Here is a 21,456-nt window from a genome sequence, read left to right on the forward strand (position 1 = left end):
TTTAGCTGTAGTTCAAGAACAATCAAACAAACAAACAAAAGTTTTAGTATATAGATGGGCCAAATGCAGGCAGGTGGAACTAGTGTAGATGGGGCATCTTGATCAGCATGGGCAAGTTTTGCCAAAGGGCCTGTTTCTGCACTATGAATCTACGGCATAATCCATTATTTTCATGTGGACCATTTTGATGAGTTCCTCAGTGAAATAGATAAAAATACACACATCAACTCTGCCTCCCTCTCCACTGGCATAGCCTGATCGACAGCACTTACATTTTCAGGGTTTTCAGTCTGCACTTGGGAAAATTACTTACTTTGCTTTCGATAAGATCACAGACAACTTTATTATTGAAGTACTCAATGGGGGTCCACTTTATCCCCTCATGTACATATTCTTCCTGCAGATTGGAGAGAATAGCATGTTTCAGCAGGGCTGGTACCAGAAATCTGTTACCATTACAACTCTTTTCCCATCTTTAACTTCAAACCACTTCTACTAACTTATTGAATTTTTGTTCATTATATAGTATCTGGGTGCATTGTGTTTACAGGGTTGTTTTGCAGCTGCAAGTAAGAATTTAATTGGTCCGTTCTCGGTACATATGACAATTAAACACTCTTTAAACCCAGTTAGGTGTGGGTAGCAAACATTGCTCCATGTTGTAGTATTTCTACAGCAGCTAATTTAAAGTTTAATATCTATTTAATATCCAGGTACAGAGCCTAGTCATTTTTCTTTTTTGTGTTATTATTGACAATGCGTGTTATTTTACTGGCATGTCATTTTACAGGCGTGTCATTTTACAGGTGTGTCATTTTACAGGCGTGTCATTTTACAGGCATGTCATTTTACAGGCGCGTCATTTTACTGGCGTGTCATTTTACAGGCTTGACATTTTACAGGCGTGTTATTTTACGGGTGTGTTATTTTCTTACCTGTTCAGCTTTCAGAGTTAATTCAATGAAAATCTGCTGAAGCTTCTCATTTACAAAATTAATGCAGAACTGTTCAAACCCATTTCTCTGTGAGAAGAAAGGAAAGTATTATTTTCAGATATTCTGGCATAGAAAGAGGTGCAATCAGCCTCTTTAATCTATGCTAGCTCTCCGAGTGATCCCAGCAGGCCCATTCCCCAACATATTCCTTTAAATTTGTCCCTTTGTTTCTTAAAGCTATGCCCTCTGGTCTTTGACATTTCCACCCTGAGAAGGTGGTTCTGAGTGTCTTCCTGTCTATGCCTCTCATAACTTTATTTTCTTTTATCGGGTCTCCTCTCAACCTGTGATCCAGAGAAAACAATCAAACCTCTCCTTACAATTAAAACCCTTTAATACAGGCAGCATTCTGGTAAACCTCTTCTGCACCCTCTCCACATCCTTCCTGTAATAGGTGGACCAGAAATGCACCAGGAAGTTGCAATGTGACTTCCTGACTCTTATACTCAATGGCCCGATCAGTGCCATTTTCACCACACACCTTTTTCACCATTCTATCTACTTGTATTGTCACTTTCAGGGAGCTATGGACTTGGACCTCAACATCCTTCTGCACATCAATGACATTAAGGGTCCTGCCCTTAAGTGTGTACTTTCCCTTACATTCCACCTGCCAAAGGTTTTCCGTTAAATAAACTCTTGGAGACCAAGGGAAACAACTATTACTGTCTGAAATCTACAGAAAGAAAACTAGCAGGAAATGAAACTCCTGTTAATGGGGAAAATGATGATGACAGCATGCCAGAATGATGCTTGGATTAGAGGGCATGAGCTACAGGGAAAGGTTGGCCAGACTTGGATTGTTTTCTCTAGAATGCCAGAGGTTGAGGGGAGACCTGATAGAGGTATATAAAATGATGAGGGGCATAGATAGGATAGACATTCAGAACCTTTTCCCCAGGTTGAATATGTCAAATACGAGAGAGCACGGCTTTAAATTAAGAGGTGCAAAGTTTAAAGGAGTTGTATGGGGCAAGGTTTTTTGTATAGATGGTGATGGGTACTAGGAATGCGCTACCGGGGGTGGTGGTGAAGGCAGATACGATAGCGGAGTATAAGAGGCTTTTAGACGGGCACAAGGACAATGGAGGGATATAGATCACGTGCAGGAAGAGGAGATCAGTTTATCTTGGCATCATGTTTGGCATGGACATTGTGGGACATTGCATGGACATTGTGGGCTGATGGGACATTGTGGGACATTGCATGGACATTGTGGGACATTGCATGGACATTGTGGGCTGATGGGACATTGTGGGACATTGTGGGACATTGCATGGACATTGTGGGCTGATGGGACATTGTGGGACATTGCATGGACATTGTGGGCTGATGGGACATTGTGGGACATTGTGGGACATTGCATGGACATTGTGGGCTGATGGGACATTGTGGGACATTGCATGGACATTGTGGGCTGATGGGACATTGTGGGACATTGCATGGACATTGTGGGCTGATGGGACATTGTGGGACATTGCATGGACATTGTGGGCTGATGGGACATTGTGGGACATTGCATGGACATTGTGGGCTGATGGGACATTGTGGGACATTGCATGGACATTGTGGGCTGATGGGACATTGTGGGACATTGCATGGACATTGTGGGCTGATGGGACATTGTGGGACATTGCATGGACATTGTGGGCTGATGGGACATTGTGGGACATTGCATGGACATTGTGGGCTGATGGGTCTGTTCCTGTGCTGCACTGTTCTATGCTTGCTGTTCTATCTATTGGTTAATTCACATTCCAGAAGCCACACCTCTGAACAACTCACACTTCAGGGTCACGTGGGTCACAGTTTGAATAAATATAATGTTCTAACTGATTTATCAGAAGCCTGCAGCTGAGTGTGTACCCAGAAAATATGCAAAAGTTTCAGCATATCTGGGTTACACTCTGCTTCTGATATTTGGGTCACTGATGTTTGTCTGACCCCAGTGTATTCTACAGGGAGAGGATGTCTGAGAGCTGATGTATCTGTAGAGGATCTGTGTGCAAGAATGATTCTATGACACACGGTAACTTAGACCCCACCCTCAGTTGTATAGATGGGGTGTGTGTGTGTGATTGAATAGAGCATAGAACATTGAACAGTACAGCACAAGGACCGGCCTTTCGGCCCACAATTTCTGTGCCAAACCCTGATGCCAAGATTAACTAATTATCTTTATAGGACTTTGTTTGGGCCGCATTTGGAGTATTGTGTGCAGTTCTGTTTGCCCCATTACAGGAAGGATGTGGAGCGTTTGGAAATAATACAGGAGGTGGTTTACCTTGAATTAGGAGATATTAGCTGTAGGGAGAGGTTGGACAGACTTGGATTGTTTTCTCTGGAACACTGGAGGTTGCGGAGAGACCCGAGAGAAGTATTTAAAATTATAAGAGGATAGATAGGGTAGACAGAATATTTTTCCAAGGATGGAAATACTAAATACTAGAGGGCAAAGCTTCATGGAGAGAGGGCAAAGCTTCAAGGCGAGAGGGGCAAAGTTTAAAGGAGATGTGCAGGGCAAGTTTTTTTACACAGGTGGTGATGAGTGCCTGGAACATGTGCTGCTGGGGTGGTGGTTGAAGCAGACACGTTAGTGGCAATTAAAAGACTTTTGGATAAGCATATGGATATGCAGGGAATGGTGGGATATGTGTTATGTGCAGGGAGATGAGAGTTGGTCTTGGATTCATGTTCAGAACGGATATTGTGGGCCGAAGGGCCTGTTCCTGTGCTGTACTATTCTATGTTCTATGTAATCACACACAGACTCTGAAGACCCTTTCTCTACTCAAGAACAATGATGCATTTAGACTTATTTTTACTGACTGAAATATTTCCAAATCCAGGTCATAGATCATAAAATATATTGTTGTGTTTACAAAAAATGGCACCAATTATTTAGAAAAGTAATGGTTAATAACGATTGAAATGTAACCTGGACAATTGTGCTGTCATTGTGCTGGTGTTGCCGCTTTGGAAGTGTATGGTCTGGGAGAGTTAAACAGGCTGGTCACATCTGCACAACCCGTCCACCCCACCCCTCTGGCAGGACCAGTGGATCGAGCAGCATCTGGAGATAGAATGGAATGGGCTCTGGTTGGCCTTGTGATTGGAGCAATACTGAAGCCAAAGGTTGCTTGGGATGTTCTATCCAATCTCTCCTTGTAGAAAACCCCTCCAAACTCAGGTTTTACCACCAAGAAGAACAGATTAAGAACAGATTAAAGTACAAAATTGTGGGGAGATTATGGAATCCTGGCAGGTAAATCTCATGAATATTTTTTAGCAACCTGCTTTTGTTGGATGGGCAATTTTAAAATTGCCACCCCCAATGCCCAATAATTTAAACCACGTGGCCTTTAATCAAAAGATGCAGGCTCTCACAGACCAACAGTTCAACCCGTGTCCTCCGTCTCTGCAAAGAGTTGGGGTTGAATCTTCATTGAAATCACCTCCAATTACATTCCTATTTGCAACCAGGAGAAGCTGAGATTTGGAACAAATGCAACTGCAGGGCTCGTGCAGAAAATTAAGGGACCTGATCTTTGTACGTTACCTGGAAAATTTCAAAGCCGTAAATGTCCAGCACTCCTACACTGTATTCCTCGTGGGGTTTCTGCATAGCTTTGTTGGCAGCCTAAAATGAAGGAAGAACACAAGGTGGTGACACAAGGTATTAAAATGATAGGGTCCCTCAGTAGAGTACGTAACCCTGCATCAAATGCTCAACTTTGGTAAGTTCTTGCAGCACGAGTTTATACAGTCATAGGTTTATAGACATATGCCTCATGGAAATAGACCCTTCGGCCCAACTTGACAATGTTGACACATTGCCCAATCGAGCTTTATCCTCAGACAGCTTGTTCCATACACCTGCTATTCTTTGTGAGGAAAAAGTTGCCCCTCGGGTCCTTTGCAAATTTTTCCCCTTGTTCATACCCGAACATATGCCAGAAAAAGTTCAGACTACCTACTCCAGCTATGCCTCTTATAATTATATATTTCCATCAGGTCTCCCCAGAGTTGATGATGCTCCAGAGAAAACAATCCAAGTTTGTCCAAACTCTCCTTGTGTCTAATAACTGGTAATCCAGACAGCATTCTCGTAAACCTTCACAAAACATAAAGTGCTGGAGTAACTCAAAGGGACATGCAGCATCTCTAGTGGAGTATGTATAGTATATTTTTGCACATTAACCAGCATTTGCAGTTCCTTGTTTCTCCATGAAGTAACCAAGGTTGCAAAGACCAGTCCTTGGCTGTTTGTGTTGCCTTTCAACCCGTTGTTCATGCTCCGCAAGGAGTTTACCACATATCCCTGACTCTTTATGCAAAACCACATTCGGTATCAGCTCAATTATTCCTTGAGAAATACTTACATCCACCAGATAGTCAAAGAGTCGCGCATAGAGAGCTTTGGCCAAGGCGTCCCGGGTATATCCGGCCTGCTGCACATTCAGGGTCATGTTGATGGACTCCGTCTTGCCTCCCCATTTGCTGTCCATCTTTCTACTGGTCACCTTCTCTCTCAGTTTCTTCTCGTTAATTCCCAGTAGGAATGACGGGAAGGCCAAGTCTTTGTGCAAAGGGAAGGAAGTCAATCAATCATTCACAGTGCCTTCACCACCAACAAATCTAGCATAAATACTTAAATAACCGATGAGCAAAATAATAGGAATAGCAATGACGTCCTAGCAGATGAATCTAAAGTATTGGTAAAGAAGACAAATGGTATGCCTGCCTTCATTGGCCAGGACATTGAGTCAGGAAGTCATGATGAAGCTTTAGAGGTCTTTGGGTAGTCCGGATTTGTGTGCAGTTCTGGTCGCCCCATTACGGGAAGGATGTGAAGGCTTTGGAAAGGGTGCAGAGCAGGTTTAGAAACATAGAAAACTTAGAAAATAGGTGCAGGAGGAGGCCATTTGGCCCTTTGAGCCAGCACCGCCATTCATTGTGACTGGTTATCCACAATCAGTAACCTGTGCCTGCCTTCTCCCCATACTCTTGATTCCGCTAGCCCCAAATTTAACTCTCTTTTAAATTCATCCAGTGAATTGGCCTCTACTGCCTTCTGTGGCAGTGAATTCCACAAATTCACAACTCTCTGGGTAAATGGCCTCCTCTTTATTCTAAGACTGTGGCTCCTGGTTCTGGACTCCCCCAACAGGGGGATGTACAGGGCCCTAGTGAGACCACACCTGGAGTACTGTGTGCAGTTTTGGTCTCCAAATTTGAGGAAGGATATTCTTGCTATTGAGGGCGTGCAGCATAGGTTTACTAGGTTAATTCCCGGAATGGCGGGACTATCATATGTTGAAAGACTGGAGCGACTAGACTTGTATACACAGGAATTTAGAAGGATGAGAGGAGATCTTATCGAAATGTATAAGATTATTAAGGGGTTGGACACGTTAGAGGCAGGAAACATGTTCCCAATGTTGGGGGAGTCCAGAACAAGGGGCCACAGTTTAAGAATAAGGGGTAGGCCATTTAGAACTGAGATGAGGAAAAACTTTTTCAGTCAGAGAGTTGAGAATCTGTGGAATTCTTTGCCTCAGAAGGCAGTGGAGGCCAATTCTCTGAATGCATTCAAGAGAGAGCTGGATAGAGCTCTCAAGGATAGCGGAGTCAGGGGGTATGGGGAGAAGGCAGGAACGGGGTACTGATTGAGAATGATCAGCCATGATCACATTGAATGGTGGTGCTGGCTTGAAGGGCCGAATGGCCTCCTCCTGCACCTATTGTCTATTGTCTATAACATTGGGAACATTTTTCCTGCATCTAGCTTGTCCAGTCCTTTTACAATTTTATATGTTTCTATAAGATCCCCTCTCATCCATCTAAATTCCAGTGAGTTCCTCAGAATGCCTCCTGATTAAGGGGTATAAGCACAAAGGAGAGGTTGGACAGACTTGGATTGTTTTCTTTGAACACCAGTGGTTGAGCGGAAACCTGATAGAAGTATATAAAATTATGAGAGGTAGAGAGAGAGTAGACAGTTATAACCTTTCTCTCAGGATCGAAATATCAAGTACTAGAGGGCATAGCTTTAAGGTGAGAGGGGCAAGGTTTAAGGGAGCTGTGTGGAGTAAATTTTTAAGTGGTGAGTGCCTGCAACATACTGCCAGGGTGGTAATGGAGGTAGATACAGGTGACATTTAAGTATTTAGCTGTTCCCATGGACATGCAGGGAATGGAGGAATATGGATTATGTGCAGGCAGAGTTGGTCTTGGCTTCATGTTCGGTACAGACATTGTGGGCCGAAGGGCCTGTTTCTATGCTGTGCTTTTCTATGTGTTTCTATTAATTTGCCCATTAAGCCAAGATACTCACAAAAGTGTTCAATGAAGTGGAGCGATGCTGCCCAGTCAAATCATACAATAAATTAGTACAACCAAGCCATACACTAATACCACAGGTCGTGCAAGGATAAAAGCATGGGGATAAGCAGAGACCATGGGGAAAAACAGTAAAAAAATGGTCCAGGGCAGTGAGTTAGTGGGAACAGTTAGTGTGAGAACACAATCAAGTGGCAATGCTTTGTTAAAGTTTTTCAAATTTTGGCAAGTTTTAATATAAAATCATTGCTGAAGTTTAAAATATCAATGTTATTAATTAAATTAGGTGCTCAGGCCTTTGAACATCTTAAGCAGCTTGTAGGCTGATGATCCATCAAACACACCAACAGCAAGGAACTATCTTGGTTGCACAAAGGCCCTTGTGCTTTTTGCACTGGGGCTTTTAATGGTTTTGTTTATTGAGTTATCTGGGAGTATTGTGTTTACAGGTCTGTTATGTTGCTGCAAGTAAGAATTTCATCGTTCTGTTGTCGGTACATATAACAATCAAAGACTGTGCCACCCCTCGGGGGCTGTTTGTGTGGAGTTTGCATGTTCTCCCTGGGTTTCCTCCAGGTGCTCTGGTTTCCTCCCACATCCCAAAGACGTGCAGATTTGGAGGTTAATTGGCCTCTGTGAATTGCCCTTCGTCTGTAGGGAGTGGGTGAGAAAGTGGGATAACATCGAATAAATGTGAACCGATGGCATGGACTAAATGGGCTGGACCAGTTTCCATTCTGTATTTCTAAACACTTGACTCTTGATATACAGAATGGTACCTTTATGAATACAAAAAAGGCACAGACAGAGGATGTAGGAGCAGTGAAATGCAGAGCAGAGGGAGGAGGCCGGCAGGTCTGCTTGGGGACATTCTCTGTTCCCACACATAGGAAGAAGGAAGGAAAAATAACAAGCCGCCTCCTTCCTTTCTGAAGCGCCTGTCAATCATCACTGTGACGCAAATAGATATTGAAATATTGAGGAATAATTGTTGCTCACGAGCTTCATTCTCCACGTCTGCATAATTCCCAACTTCCATAAAACTGATGTTCCCAAGGTGCAGAATTCCAGCAACAATGTGCAGCACCATGACTTGAACCTCGGATGGAATACCGATGATCTGCATGGCATTCTAAGGGAAGAGAATTGTCCTCAGTAGTTAGATGGCAAGACCAAGGTTCACAAGAAATCTATTTGAAATATGATCAAGTCAATTTGGAGTTAAAAACATTTCATTGGTTTTGTGTCACTCTCCATAAATTTAACCATTCAGCAAATAACAAATCACATCTAAATGCAGAAATCACTAAAAGCCGATGAATTTGTCTATAAATAATTTAAAAGACTAATGCAGTCCTGTGCTTTATCACAAGAGGTCAGAATACAAAGATGGAGAATTTTTTAACCACAGATGCTCAGAGGTCCGGTTCGAGCCCATCGGGCGCACTCAGGTCTGGGCACCGCAGCTTTGAGCCGATACATTGGCTTTGGAGGAAGTTTAGCTCAGGGTCACCAGACGAAAAGAGGATGTGAAAGGTTAAATCAAGAGGGAATCGTGCAAACAGTTAGAACATGGAACACTACAGCACAGCAACAGGTCCTATGGCCCGTAATGTCTGTGCCGAGCATGATGCCTAGTTAAACTAATTTTCTCTGCTTGCATGTGATCCATATCCCCCCATTCCTATATATCCATGTGCCTATGTTGGCTTGCAATCCCTTTGTCAGAGAAGTCTGAAGGAAAATGTAACTGATTGTTCAGGATGATTTCTTCGTTTCTTAGTTAGGTGTAAAAACATTGTATCATCTGTTCAGTCCAGAACAAAATAATTGGAGCAAAATCTTTCAGGGTGATATGGAAAGCACCTCTTATCAGAAACATTGTGGGAATCTGGGAAACATTCCCCAAAAACTATCTCAGTTGATCCGTTGAAATTCTTAGAAGTGAAACAAGTAAAGTTGTGTTGTGAAGGGTTATGGCATAGGGTGAGATCTGGAGTTAATTAGGACAGCCCTGGTCCAACTGAATATAGAATGTTCAAGGGGCCGAATGGCTCACCGTTTAGTTTCTGACCTCATCAATTGCGATAAAAAATTGCAAATGAAAAAAACCCCCAAATGTTGAGAAAAGAAACAGAAAATTGGTCATCACGTGAAGAAAATAAACATGTTAAGGTCTGGGAACTAAGCATAGGGCATAGAACAGTACAGCACAGGAGAACACGTCAAGTCCTTCCAGAATGTGTCACTGGGAATAGACTACAGGATGCTCGCTGAGTCCAGTGCAGTGCGGACCTCAAGTGTGTGAAAAGTCTCCCAATTTTATCAGTCTGAAGAATGATCCCAACCTGTCCATTCCTCCCCACAGATGCTGCCTGACCCATTGAGTTCCTCCAGCACTTTGTGTTTTGCTCAATATTCCAGCATTTGCTCAATTGTGTTTTGCTCAAGATTCCATCTGTTAGTCTTCGATTTCAGGAGGAGCTCAACACTCAGCTGGTAGAGCTGCTGCTTCACAGCGCAGGAGGCCTGGGTTTGATCCTAACCTTAGGTGCTGTCTACGCGGAGTTTGCACATTCTCTCTGTGACCATGTGAGTTTCCTCCCTCATCCCAAAGATGTGCATGTTGGTAGGTTAATTGGCCCTCTATAAATTGCCCCAAGTGTGTAGGAAGTGGACGAGAAAGTGGAGGGATAACATAGAACTAGTGTGAATGGGTGATCGATGGTCAGCATGGACTCAATGGGCCGAAGGGTCTGTTTCCATGCTGTATCTTACAATCAAACACTGTCAATCAATTATACAGTTTGGCACATTCTGCAATGATGTGTGCAGCTTAGTTCATAACAAAAACATTTACCATCGTTTCCGCAAACTCTTTCTTGTCATCTGTTCCATCCACCTTGTAAGTCCCTGACTGGTTTAAGTAGAAGTAATACGTAGGATCAGCAATGCCCAGGTTTTCAATCTGCTCCCGCGATGCACCTTCCAGCAGCTATTGGAAGAAAAAATTAACCTTCAATTTACCGCTCATTCCTCCTTGCTACAGAGTGCTGAACAGAGTCTGTCCTGTCATATCATTGCAATGACCCAATCCCACTTGGCCCAACAAGATGCCCCATCTAAGCTAGTCCCATTTGCCTGCATTTGACCCATATCCCTCTAAACCTTTCTTATCCACATACCTGTCCATGTCCATAAGTGTCCTTTAAATGTTGTTATTGTATCTGGCTCAACTACCTCCTCAGCCAGCTCGTCCCATACACCCGCTGCTGTGTAACCCACTAGATACCCATTACCTCTGCACAACCATACCTTGCATGTGATGTTACACCTGTAGGTGTTTGCCTTTTAGATCTGGAAGGAAATGATGAGGTACCTGGTAGTAGATGTGGAAATTCCTCTCATTCTCATTCTGATTAACAACCCGGGATTTCTCCAGAAGAAAGTTTGAAATTTTTCCACCATCCGGCTCACCACCGCGACTGAACTGAATTTCAACGTATTTTCCCTAAGGAAGAAATAATACAGAAATATAGGATTTAAGCACAAGCACAGCCAAACTCACACATATACCATGCATATACAGTCTTCACAATAATACGTAACAGGACCAATTTTCCCTGCAGCCAGAGTGCGTATCGGGACCACACATCTCAGACCCTGGAATCTCTACAGAACTTTTTTGATCAGTGCAATCCAGCAGATCACCAAAACTGCAGGGACACAAAGAGTTATGGAGGGAGAATCCTTGGGATCCTCCCCCATTGTATTTATAAACCCTTGGGGTCACTGTGAACCACAAGCAACTGATACACCATGATGACATGACACAGGGTGGCATAGTGGTGTAGTGGGTAAATTGCCCCTGGTGTGTAGGGAGTGGATGAGAAAGTGGGATAGTGTAAAACTGTTGTGAATGGGTGATCAATGGTAGGTGCTGACTGGGTGGGCCAAAGGGCCTGTTTCCATGCAGTATCTTTCAATCAAATTTTGACACCCACAGATATACAGACTCTTGGGGTAACTTACAAATCGACTGGAGTTGTTGTTTCGTACAGTCTTGGCATTTCCAAAGGCTTCAAGTAGAGGGTTTGATTGTAGGATGATATCTTTTACGTGCTGAAACCAAATAAAAAATAAATGATGTCCGTGCCCCATTATAAACATGCAGCAAAGACGTGACCCTCACATTTCTTCCACTGATCCTGGGTGACATTCAGCTCCCAGCTGGAATGAGAGGATAGAAGATACAGTTATACCCAGTCACAGCTCCAAGTGCTGACTCTGGGTCTGGGCACAGGTGGGCACTCTCTTGGCTCATCTACATCTAGACTTGCCCAGTGCCAGTAGTCCACTACTTGTGAGAATGAGCCAGTATAAGGGAATATTCTGCTGAAAGGTAATCAATCTAAACTGTTCTCTCCCCGCAGATGTTGCCTGACCTGCGGAGCATTAGATAGAGAGATACAGCATGGAAACAGCCCTTTGGCTGTTCATACTGATCATTAACCATCCACTTACATTATTCCTACGTTAATCTAATCCAACTTTATTCTCTCCGTATTGTCATCAACTCCCACCAGATTCTACTACTACCTACACTCTTGGAACAATTTACAGAGGACAATTAACCTGCAAACCCGCATGTCTTTGGTATGTGAGAGGAAACCAGAGCACCCGGAGAAAATCCATGTGGTCACAAGGAGAATGTGCAAACTCCACACAAATAGCACCCGAGGTCAGGATCGAACCCGAGTTTCTGACGCTATGAGGCAGCAGCTCCACCAGCTACACCACTGTGCAGCTTTTATTTAGGAAATATAGAATGGTTCCTCAAAGGTAAATAGCCCTGGTTTAACTCCATGCTCTGCCCAAACTCATCTGGTGTCAGGGAGGAAGGAGAATATTTACTTGTTATCTAATAAGTAAGCCAAGTTGACAAAGCAGAAATTCACCTCCACTCTTGGTTGGGGGTGTGGGTTCTAATCAGTGTACCTCAGGTTCCAGTTTTCTCTCACATTCTAAAGATGTGCAGGTTGGGAGGTCAATGGTCATTGTGGAATTTCCCGTAGTATGGCAGAATTTGGGCTTAGTTAATGGGAATGTATGGAGAATAAAACAGGATTAATGGATTGGTGTAACTGGGTGGTTCATGGTCAGCATGATCTGAGAGGGCTGAAGGGCCTGTTTCCTGGCCGTACCTCTCGATGACTTGGAGAGTTGGGCTGAAGGGCTTTATGACTCTATGACTAGGCTGATGTCGTTGGCACTGTTTCTCCCATGCCCCCATTAATCTTGGATGACAGGAAACTCTTCAGTGTCCCAGAGAAGGTGGATCAGTGCATTGGTTTCTGGCGCCTCCTCCTCTCCCCTGCAAACACAAACTGATGATCCTCAAATAATTTCCCAAGCCAACCAGGCTCTGTGATTACCTGAACCTTTGATCCTCCTCCAGATACTTTGGAGATGTAACCCATGATATATTTTGCAGCCACCGTTTTTCCAGCTCCACTCTCACCACTGGAAGACAAAATAAGGGGCGAGAAGCCCCAGAAGTAAGACCTATCACAGGCGTTTCTGCCACATCCACTGCGATTCTCTCTTAACCTCAGGCTGGCAATCGTTCAACTCTGACACAAACAATTTCAACGTGATTCAAGAATAAAGTGAGGTAACAAAGGAAGAACGGTTTATGGAGACGTTGGCACATCACATTCACATCGCAAGAAGTCTCCCCTTTCTAAACCCTTTCTTCCAAAGCTAAATACAAGTTCAAAATGCCAACCACAGAAGAGCTTATCTCAGCAAATTTTCTAAATTTTAACAAAACACCTGCCAAGGTCAATAAAAGGGAAGAAATATTGTTTCAGAAAATTCAGAACAAGAAGAAATGCAGCAGGAGGTATATGTCCCAAGTACATAATGTGCGTAAAACAAGAATCAGAACTGTTCACCTGGTGACCTGGCTCCCATTGAGTGACTACTGTTCTGTCGAGGTCCCATTCCTCCCACCTCAACACCTCCTGCAGAACCCAAGGGGTTACAGCTTTACAGGACTTTGGCAAGGCCACATATGGAGCATTGTGCGCAGTTCCGTCGCCCCATTAGAGCAAGGGTGTGAAGACTTTGGAGAGGGTGCAGAATGGGTTTACCAGAACGATACCTGGATTAGAGAGTATTAGTTACAAGAAGAGATTGGACCAACTTGGATTTTTCTCTGGAGCGTCAGAGTTGAGGGGAGACTTGATAAAAGTATATAAAAGTATGAGAGGTAGTTCCTGACCTTTTACCCAGGCGGCAATATAGGAAAAATTTAGAGGGCATCCGGTTTCTTCCCATATCCCAAACATGTGCAGGATTGCAGGTTAACCGGTTTCTGTAAATTGCCCCTAGTGTGTAGGATGTGAAACTGAGATGACATAGAACTAGTTTATGGGTGAATGAAGTTTGGCGTGGATTCAGAGGGCCAAAGAGCCTGTTGCCATACTATATTTCTAAACTAAATTAAACTAAACTAAACTAAACTAAACTGGAAACTGCAGATGCTGGAATCTTGAGCAAAACACAAAGTACCTGACTACGGGTGCTGCACTGTAAGGAGTTTGTACGTTCTCCCCGTGACCTGCGTGGGTTTTCTCCGAGATCTTCGGTTTCCTCCCACACTCCAAAGACGTACAGGTATGTAGGTTAATTGGCTGGGTAAATGTAAAAATTGTCCCTAGTGGGTGTAGGATAGGGTTAATGTACGGGGATTGCTGGGCGGCACGGACTTGGAGGGCCGAAAAGGCCTGTTTCCGGCTGTATATATATGATATGATATGATATGATACTGGAGGAAGCGGACCAGGCAGCATCTGTGGAGGGAATAGACAGATTACATTTTGGGTTGGGACCTTTCTTTACATACCTGATTATAACACACTGGTTCTCTGCATCAATTAACATGTTCCTGTACATACTGTCTGTAAGAGCGTAAATATGAGGTGGATTTTCATACTGAGCCTGCAGAAAGAAAATAAATTGTCTCAGCAAAAGTAGAAGCTGCCGCGTGTTGAGGGAGGGTGGGAGGCGGACGTGGGAACGCACTGTGCAGTTTTCTGCTGTGGTAAGACCAGGGTGGGTGAGGACATACACATGTAACATCCCAAATGGGCACGTCCAAAATCTACTCAGTACAATGACGCCGTCCTTTGCATAAGAAGCATACATTCCGACAAACATCAGAAATAATGTAAAAGTGTCACACAAATGTTTCTGCTTGCTTTTGAAGAATACTTGGCATCAAACAAATATCTTCCAGGAATTTTCCAGAATCATTCCAAAGACAGGAATAGTTAACTTGGAATTTTAAAAGTGATTGGCCATGTGGCCAAGAGAAAAATGGAAACTTTGAGTTGAAACCAAGCAGCAGGCAGAGTCAAGGTTACTCTGTGCATCGCCCTGTCAGTGTGAGTGGCCCTCACATCTTCACTCTTGGTCACTCCCCAGTCTCGGGGCTAATCCTGCTCTGAGCTGCTGAAACAGTAAATTAGAAGGCAGCTTCCAGTCCCCACAAAGTACAAGTAAAACACAGCGTTGGAATGAACGTTCATGAGACAAAAAGAGAGGTCAAAGGAAAAACGCAAAAGAGCATCTTTACATCCCCATAAAAACATAAGAGAGCATTAAGTCCCTCAGCTCCCTATGCAATCCCAGCAAACCCATTCCCTCTCCAGTTCCCTCTCACAGTCCCATCGACTCCCTCCAGATTCCACCACACACCCACCTTGGGACAATTTGCGGAGGGCAATTAACCTGCAAACCTGCACGCCTTTGGGATGTGGGAGGAAACCGGAGCACACGGAGGAAACCCATGGTGTCACAGAGAGAATCTACAAACTCTGCACAAACAAGACCCGAGGTCAAAGTCATACAGCATGGAAACAGACCTTTCTGCCCAGCTGATCTATGCTGACCATGGTGCCAGGGCCATCTTAACGCATGGGCCTGATGGGCACTTGCCCGGGGCCCCACGAGCATAGGGGCCCCATGCTGATCTGTGTATGTTAAGTGACTTGCAATAAATAAATACTACTTTAAAAATGTAGGTTCAATAAGTGCTTTTTTCGCAACATTTTCGGTCACTAAGTGCTTCTCACAGCGATCTGTAAGTGCTTTTCGCAACAATGTAGCACCCTGTCCATCGCTAAGTGCTTTTCGGTAAGTGCTTTTCGCCGGCACGACAGGGGGGGGGGTGGCTGGTAGGGAAAGGGGGGTGGGGGAGAGTAATGGTAGGGGCCCCAGTACACTGCTTTGCCCGGGGGCCCATAATGCTGTAAAAACGGCCCTGCATGGTACCCCATCTTAGTGAATTCCATTTGTTGGTGTTTGGCCCATCTCCCACTAAACTATTCCTATCTATGTATCTGTCCAAATTTCTTTTAATTATTTTTTATCACACCTGCCTCAACTACCCCCTCGGGCATCTTGCTCCATATAGCCACAACCCACCATGTGAAAATGTTGCCCTTCAAGTTCCTATTAGCTCTTCTCCCTCTCACCTTAAACCTATTCCTACCAGCTCTTGATTCTCTTACCCTGGGAAAAAGACTCTGTGCATTCACCTCAAGAATTTTTATACACCTCTATAAAATCACCTCTATCAAAGTCTGCTTCGCTCCAAGGAATAAAGTCGTAGCCTGCCCAACCTCTCACTATAACTGAGGTCCTCGAGCCCTGGGAATATACTCGCTAATCTTTTCTGCACTCTTTCCAGCTTCATGATATCCTTCCTTTAGCATGGTGATCAAAACTCAACACAATATGCCAAATGTGGCCTTACCACTGTCTTGCAAAACTGTAACATAACATCCCAACTTCTATGCTCAATACTCTGACTGATGAAGGCAATGTACCAAAAGCCTTCTTGACAACCTTATCTACCTGTGACCCCGTTTCTGAGACATATGTATCTGCTCTCCTAGATCCCTCTGTTCCACTTCTGTTCTTACCTATGCCCTCTAATCGTTGACATTTCCTAGGTTCTCAATGACGACCCTATCTATGCCTCTCATAATTTTATATACAACAGGTAACAACGGGTCCAGGTGAGTGTAAATGGTTGAAACAAAGAACTGCAGATGCTGGCAAATACACAAAAGGACTCAACCCAAAACGTCTCCTATCCATGCTCTCCAGGGATGCTGCCTGGCCCGCTTAATTACTCCAGCACTTTGTCTCCTTGAGTGTAAATGGTTGTTTTGAGTACCTGCTGTTACAAAGCAGTGACGATGATGGAAATCCCTTAAACTCATCCTTGAGACTGCAACAAGAGCACGTGTGCAACTTCATTTGGAAGAATGTCAAAAGGCAAGGAAGGAGAACTCAGAGTGGTAGCAGATTGAGAACTAAAATGACAGGCAGATGCATTAGCTGATGTTAAGTAGGTATTGCTCAGCAGAATAGAAGAAAACATTCAGTGCCTTTCAATCCAGACCTGTAACTTTGCTAAAGGGATTCTGTTCTTCGCTTCCTCTGGTCTTTCACGCAGTAACCAATGTAGACAGCCTTTTCACTATCCACATCCACCCCTGGTGCACATACCATGACTTCCTCAGTATTTTCCTTCCCCAATTAAAACAAGTAGACTATTAATTCTGAAAGCCTGAAAACCTCCAATGTAGTTGTTTGTGAATCTTTTCTAGAGTAAGTATCGCTCTCTGGGGAACAACAACATTATCATTTGTGGCCTTCGTGTTGAGCAGCACAGTGTGGAGAAACTCACAAGCAGGAGATCATAGACAGTATAGAATAGCAACAGGCCCTTCGGCCCATCATGTCCGGACCAAATGTTATGGCAAGTTAAACTGGAGAAGAACCATTAGAATCTGGTCCACCACCAACATGACTGTGGTAATCAACCTGAACTCAGCATCTTCTCCTCATCCTTTCACTGGGAGAACTGGTTCTGGACTCTCTGGGTGGAGGCATTAAACTGGAAAGCACTAAAATGGTATTCAAGGATGTTACTGGGAAAGGAAGGTTTGAGTTATAAAGTTTGATAGTTTGACAGTTATAAGGTTTGATAGACTGGGAATTCTTTCCCTGGAGTGAAGGAGGCTGAGGCATGCGCTCACAGAGTGAAGCTGAGAGCTGGATACATTGTATATATGGCCCAATATTGCTTTGTCGTTGAGCTCGGAGAGTCAGGCAGCACAGAAGATCATCTGATGTGGCAGCATCAAAGCTTTGGATCAAATTATGAGAATTATGAATGGTGTAGACAGCAGCAAAACTCCCCCTAAGGCAGAGGTACCTGGAGCTGGAGTGCAAGGTTTAATGTGAGGAGGAATAAGTTTAATGGGGATGTGAGGAATATTCACCCAGAGTGTGGTGATAATCTGGAATGCACTGCCTGTGGAGCTCTCACAATATTTAAGATCTGGACCAACACTTGAATTTTCAAGGCAAAGGCAGCTAAGGGCCAAGTTTACTCCCATATACCAAAGATGTGTGGGTTTGTAGGTTTATTGGCCTCTATAAATTGCCCCTAGTGTGTATGGAGTGGATGGGCAACTGGGATAACATAGGTGATGGGTGGTCAGCGTGGACTCAGTGGGCCGAAGGCCTGGTTCTATGCTGTATCTTTCAAATAAAATAACCCTAGTTGTACTGGGCTTAGAGGGAGCAGAGTTATAAAGACTCGCAATACTCTGAGAGAAAATATTTGCTTCATCTCTTGTTTTCTGTGGTTGCCTCTTTATTTTTGAACACTCCTGCTTCTCCCACAAGGGAACACATCTTCTCCATACCTTCCCTGACAGGACCCCCATATCTGGTAGCTCTCCACCATGTCCCCCCCCAGTTCTTCCATGATCCAGTGGATCAGGCCCAGCCTGTGCAATTTTCCGCACCAGGCAACACAAGCAGATGATGTTAAACTGAGATCACACTGACCTCCCTTTACATACAAAAACTGCAACGTTTTATGGATCAGTAATTGCACCCCTTGGAGTTCTTATCTGAAAAAATAGACAAAGAACTGACACAACACTGAAAATCATTGTAAAGCATCTGATCAAATTACAATCACTGCAGACTTCTGGCTGATGATAAACCTTATAAATCCCAGCTTGCAGCGACAGGCCAAACAACCTAAGAACTTCCTACAGCAAGAAACAAATGTTGGAGCTGAGATCAGGTGTGGGTCAGGCAGCATCTGGGGAGGTAATGGACAGGCAACGTTTCAGGTCGGGACCCTTCTTCAGAACCTGACGTGTTAATCATCTATGCAATGATTCTACTTATCTCCTGTCACTCGTGGGTACCCATGCTGGAGTGCAGTTGTGTGTCAGCAGAGGTAGGAATGCAAAACAAAGTCTGTGAATCCTGGAATTCTGATGGCAGCACGGGAAATGGTGGTAATATTCAGGAAGATTCCCAGCTCGCTGGTGATGAGGCAGTGCTTGGCGGTGCAGAGGGGACAGAGCAGAACTGGAGAGATGTGAAAGTAGCTTTTCCTCAGAACATTCATAGAGCGTGGAGAGAGGTTGAAGAAGGGCCGTCACAAGAGATGCTGTCCAACCCACTGAGATACTCCAGCGCTTTGTGATTTATGAGTTATACACAACCTGACCTGCTCAGCTGTCATATTTTTGTATCTGCAGTTTTTTTAACTTTACATAAATTGAACACTCTTTATTCAAAGCAAAGGTCTTCAACGTGGAAGTGCAAGCTTCATGAGGTGGAATGCATGCTTTAAATATCACTAGGAAGATGCTTTTACAACTGAGTGACAAGTAATGTCACCAGTGACAGGATTACATGACTCTGACAGTTGCAGTAGTCCCAGTTACATTGGCAACTTTACCACAGAATCGCAGGCACAGTGCAGCAAAATAGAAAAGACAGTGGCTCCCACACAGTTCTGACCAAAGTACTGGGGGAACAAATATAAAAGCTACAAAACAACACCAGAAGTTTGGTTTGCATAGAAAAAGTATTAAAGTTACTTACAGCTCCTTGATAAATTTCAACTTCTCTGTCAGTGAAGTAAGGCATCTGTTTGAAAGGGTTGACTGAGATGAGCACTGTACCGATGTAGGTCTGACACACAGGTTAAGGTTTGTTCCTGAATGGTTTGTTAAGAATGGAAACAGACCGTCCCTGTTGTAAGAGCGGTGTCAGGAACTTCCCAGGAAAGTGGCGAGTAGTTTCCTGGCAGCACCTGTAAACTCAACACCTGTTGCACATCGCACCAGAAGAAAATGCATTTGGCGGCACGAGGTTGTGTATGGATTCAGCCACAAAGTCACAAAAATAGGCCCTTCAGCCAACCAAATAAATGTCAACCCTTGCACATTCATTTACCAGAACCTGATCCATAAACTTCTTTACTGTGCAATTCAAAATACTTTCCAAATGTTGTGAGTGTCTCTGCCCCCACCACACCCTCAAGGTAGTGTGTTCCAGATTCTAATTACCCTCTTGACAAAATTTGTCCTCAGATCAAGGTGGCACGGCGGCAGCTGGTAGGGTTGCTGCCTCACAGCGCCAGAGTCCCAGGTTCAATCCTGACCTCGGGTCCTTTCTGTGTGGAGTTTGCATGTTCTCCCTGTGACCACCTGGGTTTCCTCTGAATTCTCCCATTTCCTCCCACCTCCCAAACATGTGCAGGTTTGTAGCTTTATTGGCCTCTGTAAATTGTCCCCAGTATGTGGGTCGTGGGTGAGAAAAGTGGGATAATAGAACTAATGTGAACGGGTGATCAATGGTCGAAGGTAGACACAAAATGCTGGGGTAATTCAGCGGGACAGGCAGCATCTCTGGAGAGAAGGAATGGGTGACATTTCAGGTCGAGACCTTTCTTCAGACGTGGTCGACGTACACGGTGGGCCGAAGGACCTGTTTTCCATGCTGTACCTCCAAACAAAATTTCCTCCAAACTCTTATCCTAAATGTATGCCTTCTAGATTTGGATACCTCTGCTATGGGAAATGTTTCCTACTCTTACACCCTATCTGCCTCCCCTCCAGCTTGACCACCTTCATCGTCCACTCTAAGGAAAACCATAGCTGCCTATCCAGTCTATCCTCATTAACTCCATGCCAGGCACACTCTGGTAAATGTCCCCGCACTCTCTCCAGCATAATCATGGCGCTCCTATTGCGTAATGAGTAGACTATCATTGCTGAACTTGGAGAAGCACAGCCTGTTTATGCTGGTCATTACATCCTCTCTGTGCTGGTCAGTACAGCTTCTCTCTGCTGGTCAGTTAAATTCAACCAGTTCACACACCAGTTCAATTCTCTGATCGATGAAGGCCAACATGGCAAAATAAAATGTTGCTACTCTATCTACCTGCGACGTCACTTTCAGGGAACTATGTACATTGTTCCCTGATAGTGACGTCGCAGGTAGATAGAGTAGCAACATTTTATTTTGCCATGTTGGCCTTCATCGATCAGAGAATTGAACTGGTGTGTGAACTGGTTGAATTCCTACTCCTAGATCCCTCTGCCAAACAATACACCTCTCCCCCTCACAATGTTGGAACATTCTTGTGAGTGGTAAGATGCTTAACAGAAATGTTTTATAATTTGGAGTGATATAAACTAGATAATTAAACGTTATAAAGATGAACAAATTCCTACAACATCAATTTCGAAAAAAGACTTGCCCTCACATAAAACTTTCTACCTCTTGGGCGCAGGTGATGTGTGGTAAAACTGTTCTGATCTTCAAGAAGCAGTCATAAATGCAGGAAAAAAAATCACCAAGCAAATAATTGTGAAGCAGTTCATGTTTTCAGTGACTATGAAATGTGATAAGGAGGTTCTAACACTTGTTCAAATAAAAAGAAACAAAATGCATTTATAGAATGCATTCACTGACCGCAGGACATCTCGGAGTGTTTTACAGTCAATCCAGTACTTTTGATATGAACTCACCATTGTAATTTATGTAAATATTAGGGCCAGTTTGTGCAAAATAACACACACACATAGTACAAGTATCATTCAGTGGTACAGTTGGTAGAGCTGCTGTCTCACAGTGCCAGAGACCCGGGTTTGATCCTGACCTCGAGTGCTGTCTGTGTGGAGTTTGCCTGTTCTCACTGTGACCATGTGGGTTTCCT

At 44.0% G+C, this 21,456-nt stretch overlaps 1 protein-coding gene across 1 annotated transcript in view; it reads right to left on the reverse strand.

Annotated features, from left to right (window-relative positions):
* Nucleotides 1–21,456, reverse strand: part of LOC144607020 (unconventional myosin-If-like) — a 69,922-nt gene that overhangs the window by 23,090 nt on the left and 25,376 nt on the right. The window contains exons 3-13 of the mRNA XM_078423563.1: nt 19,335–19,424; nt 14,248–14,342; nt 12,773–12,860; nt 11,370–11,459; nt 10,717–10,848; nt 10,198–10,332; nt 8,337–8,469; nt 5,378–5,574; nt 4,555–4,635; nt 936–1,022; nt 314–397 (exon numbers count right to left, since the gene is read on the reverse strand). Coding sequence (XP_078279689.1) covers nt 314–397; nt 936–1,022; nt 4,555–4,635; nt 5,378–5,574; nt 8,337–8,469; nt 10,198–10,332; nt 10,717–10,848; nt 11,370–11,459; nt 12,773–12,860; nt 14,248–14,342; nt 19,335–19,424 — 1,212 coding nt within the window. The remainder of the gene's footprint in view (nt 1–313; nt 398–935; nt 1,023–4,554; nt 4,636–5,377; nt 5,575–8,336; nt 8,470–10,197; nt 10,333–10,716; nt 10,849–11,369; nt 11,460–12,772; nt 12,861–14,247; nt 14,343–19,334; nt 19,425–21,456) is intronic.

Source organism: Rhinoraja longicauda, chromosome 28 (genome assembly GCF_053455715.1).
Source record: "Rhinoraja longicauda isolate Sanriku21f chromosome 28, sRhiLon1.1, whole genome shotgun sequence".
NCBI lineage: Eukaryota > Metazoa > Chordata > Chondrichthyes > Rajiformes > Arhynchobatidae > Rhinoraja > Rhinoraja longicauda.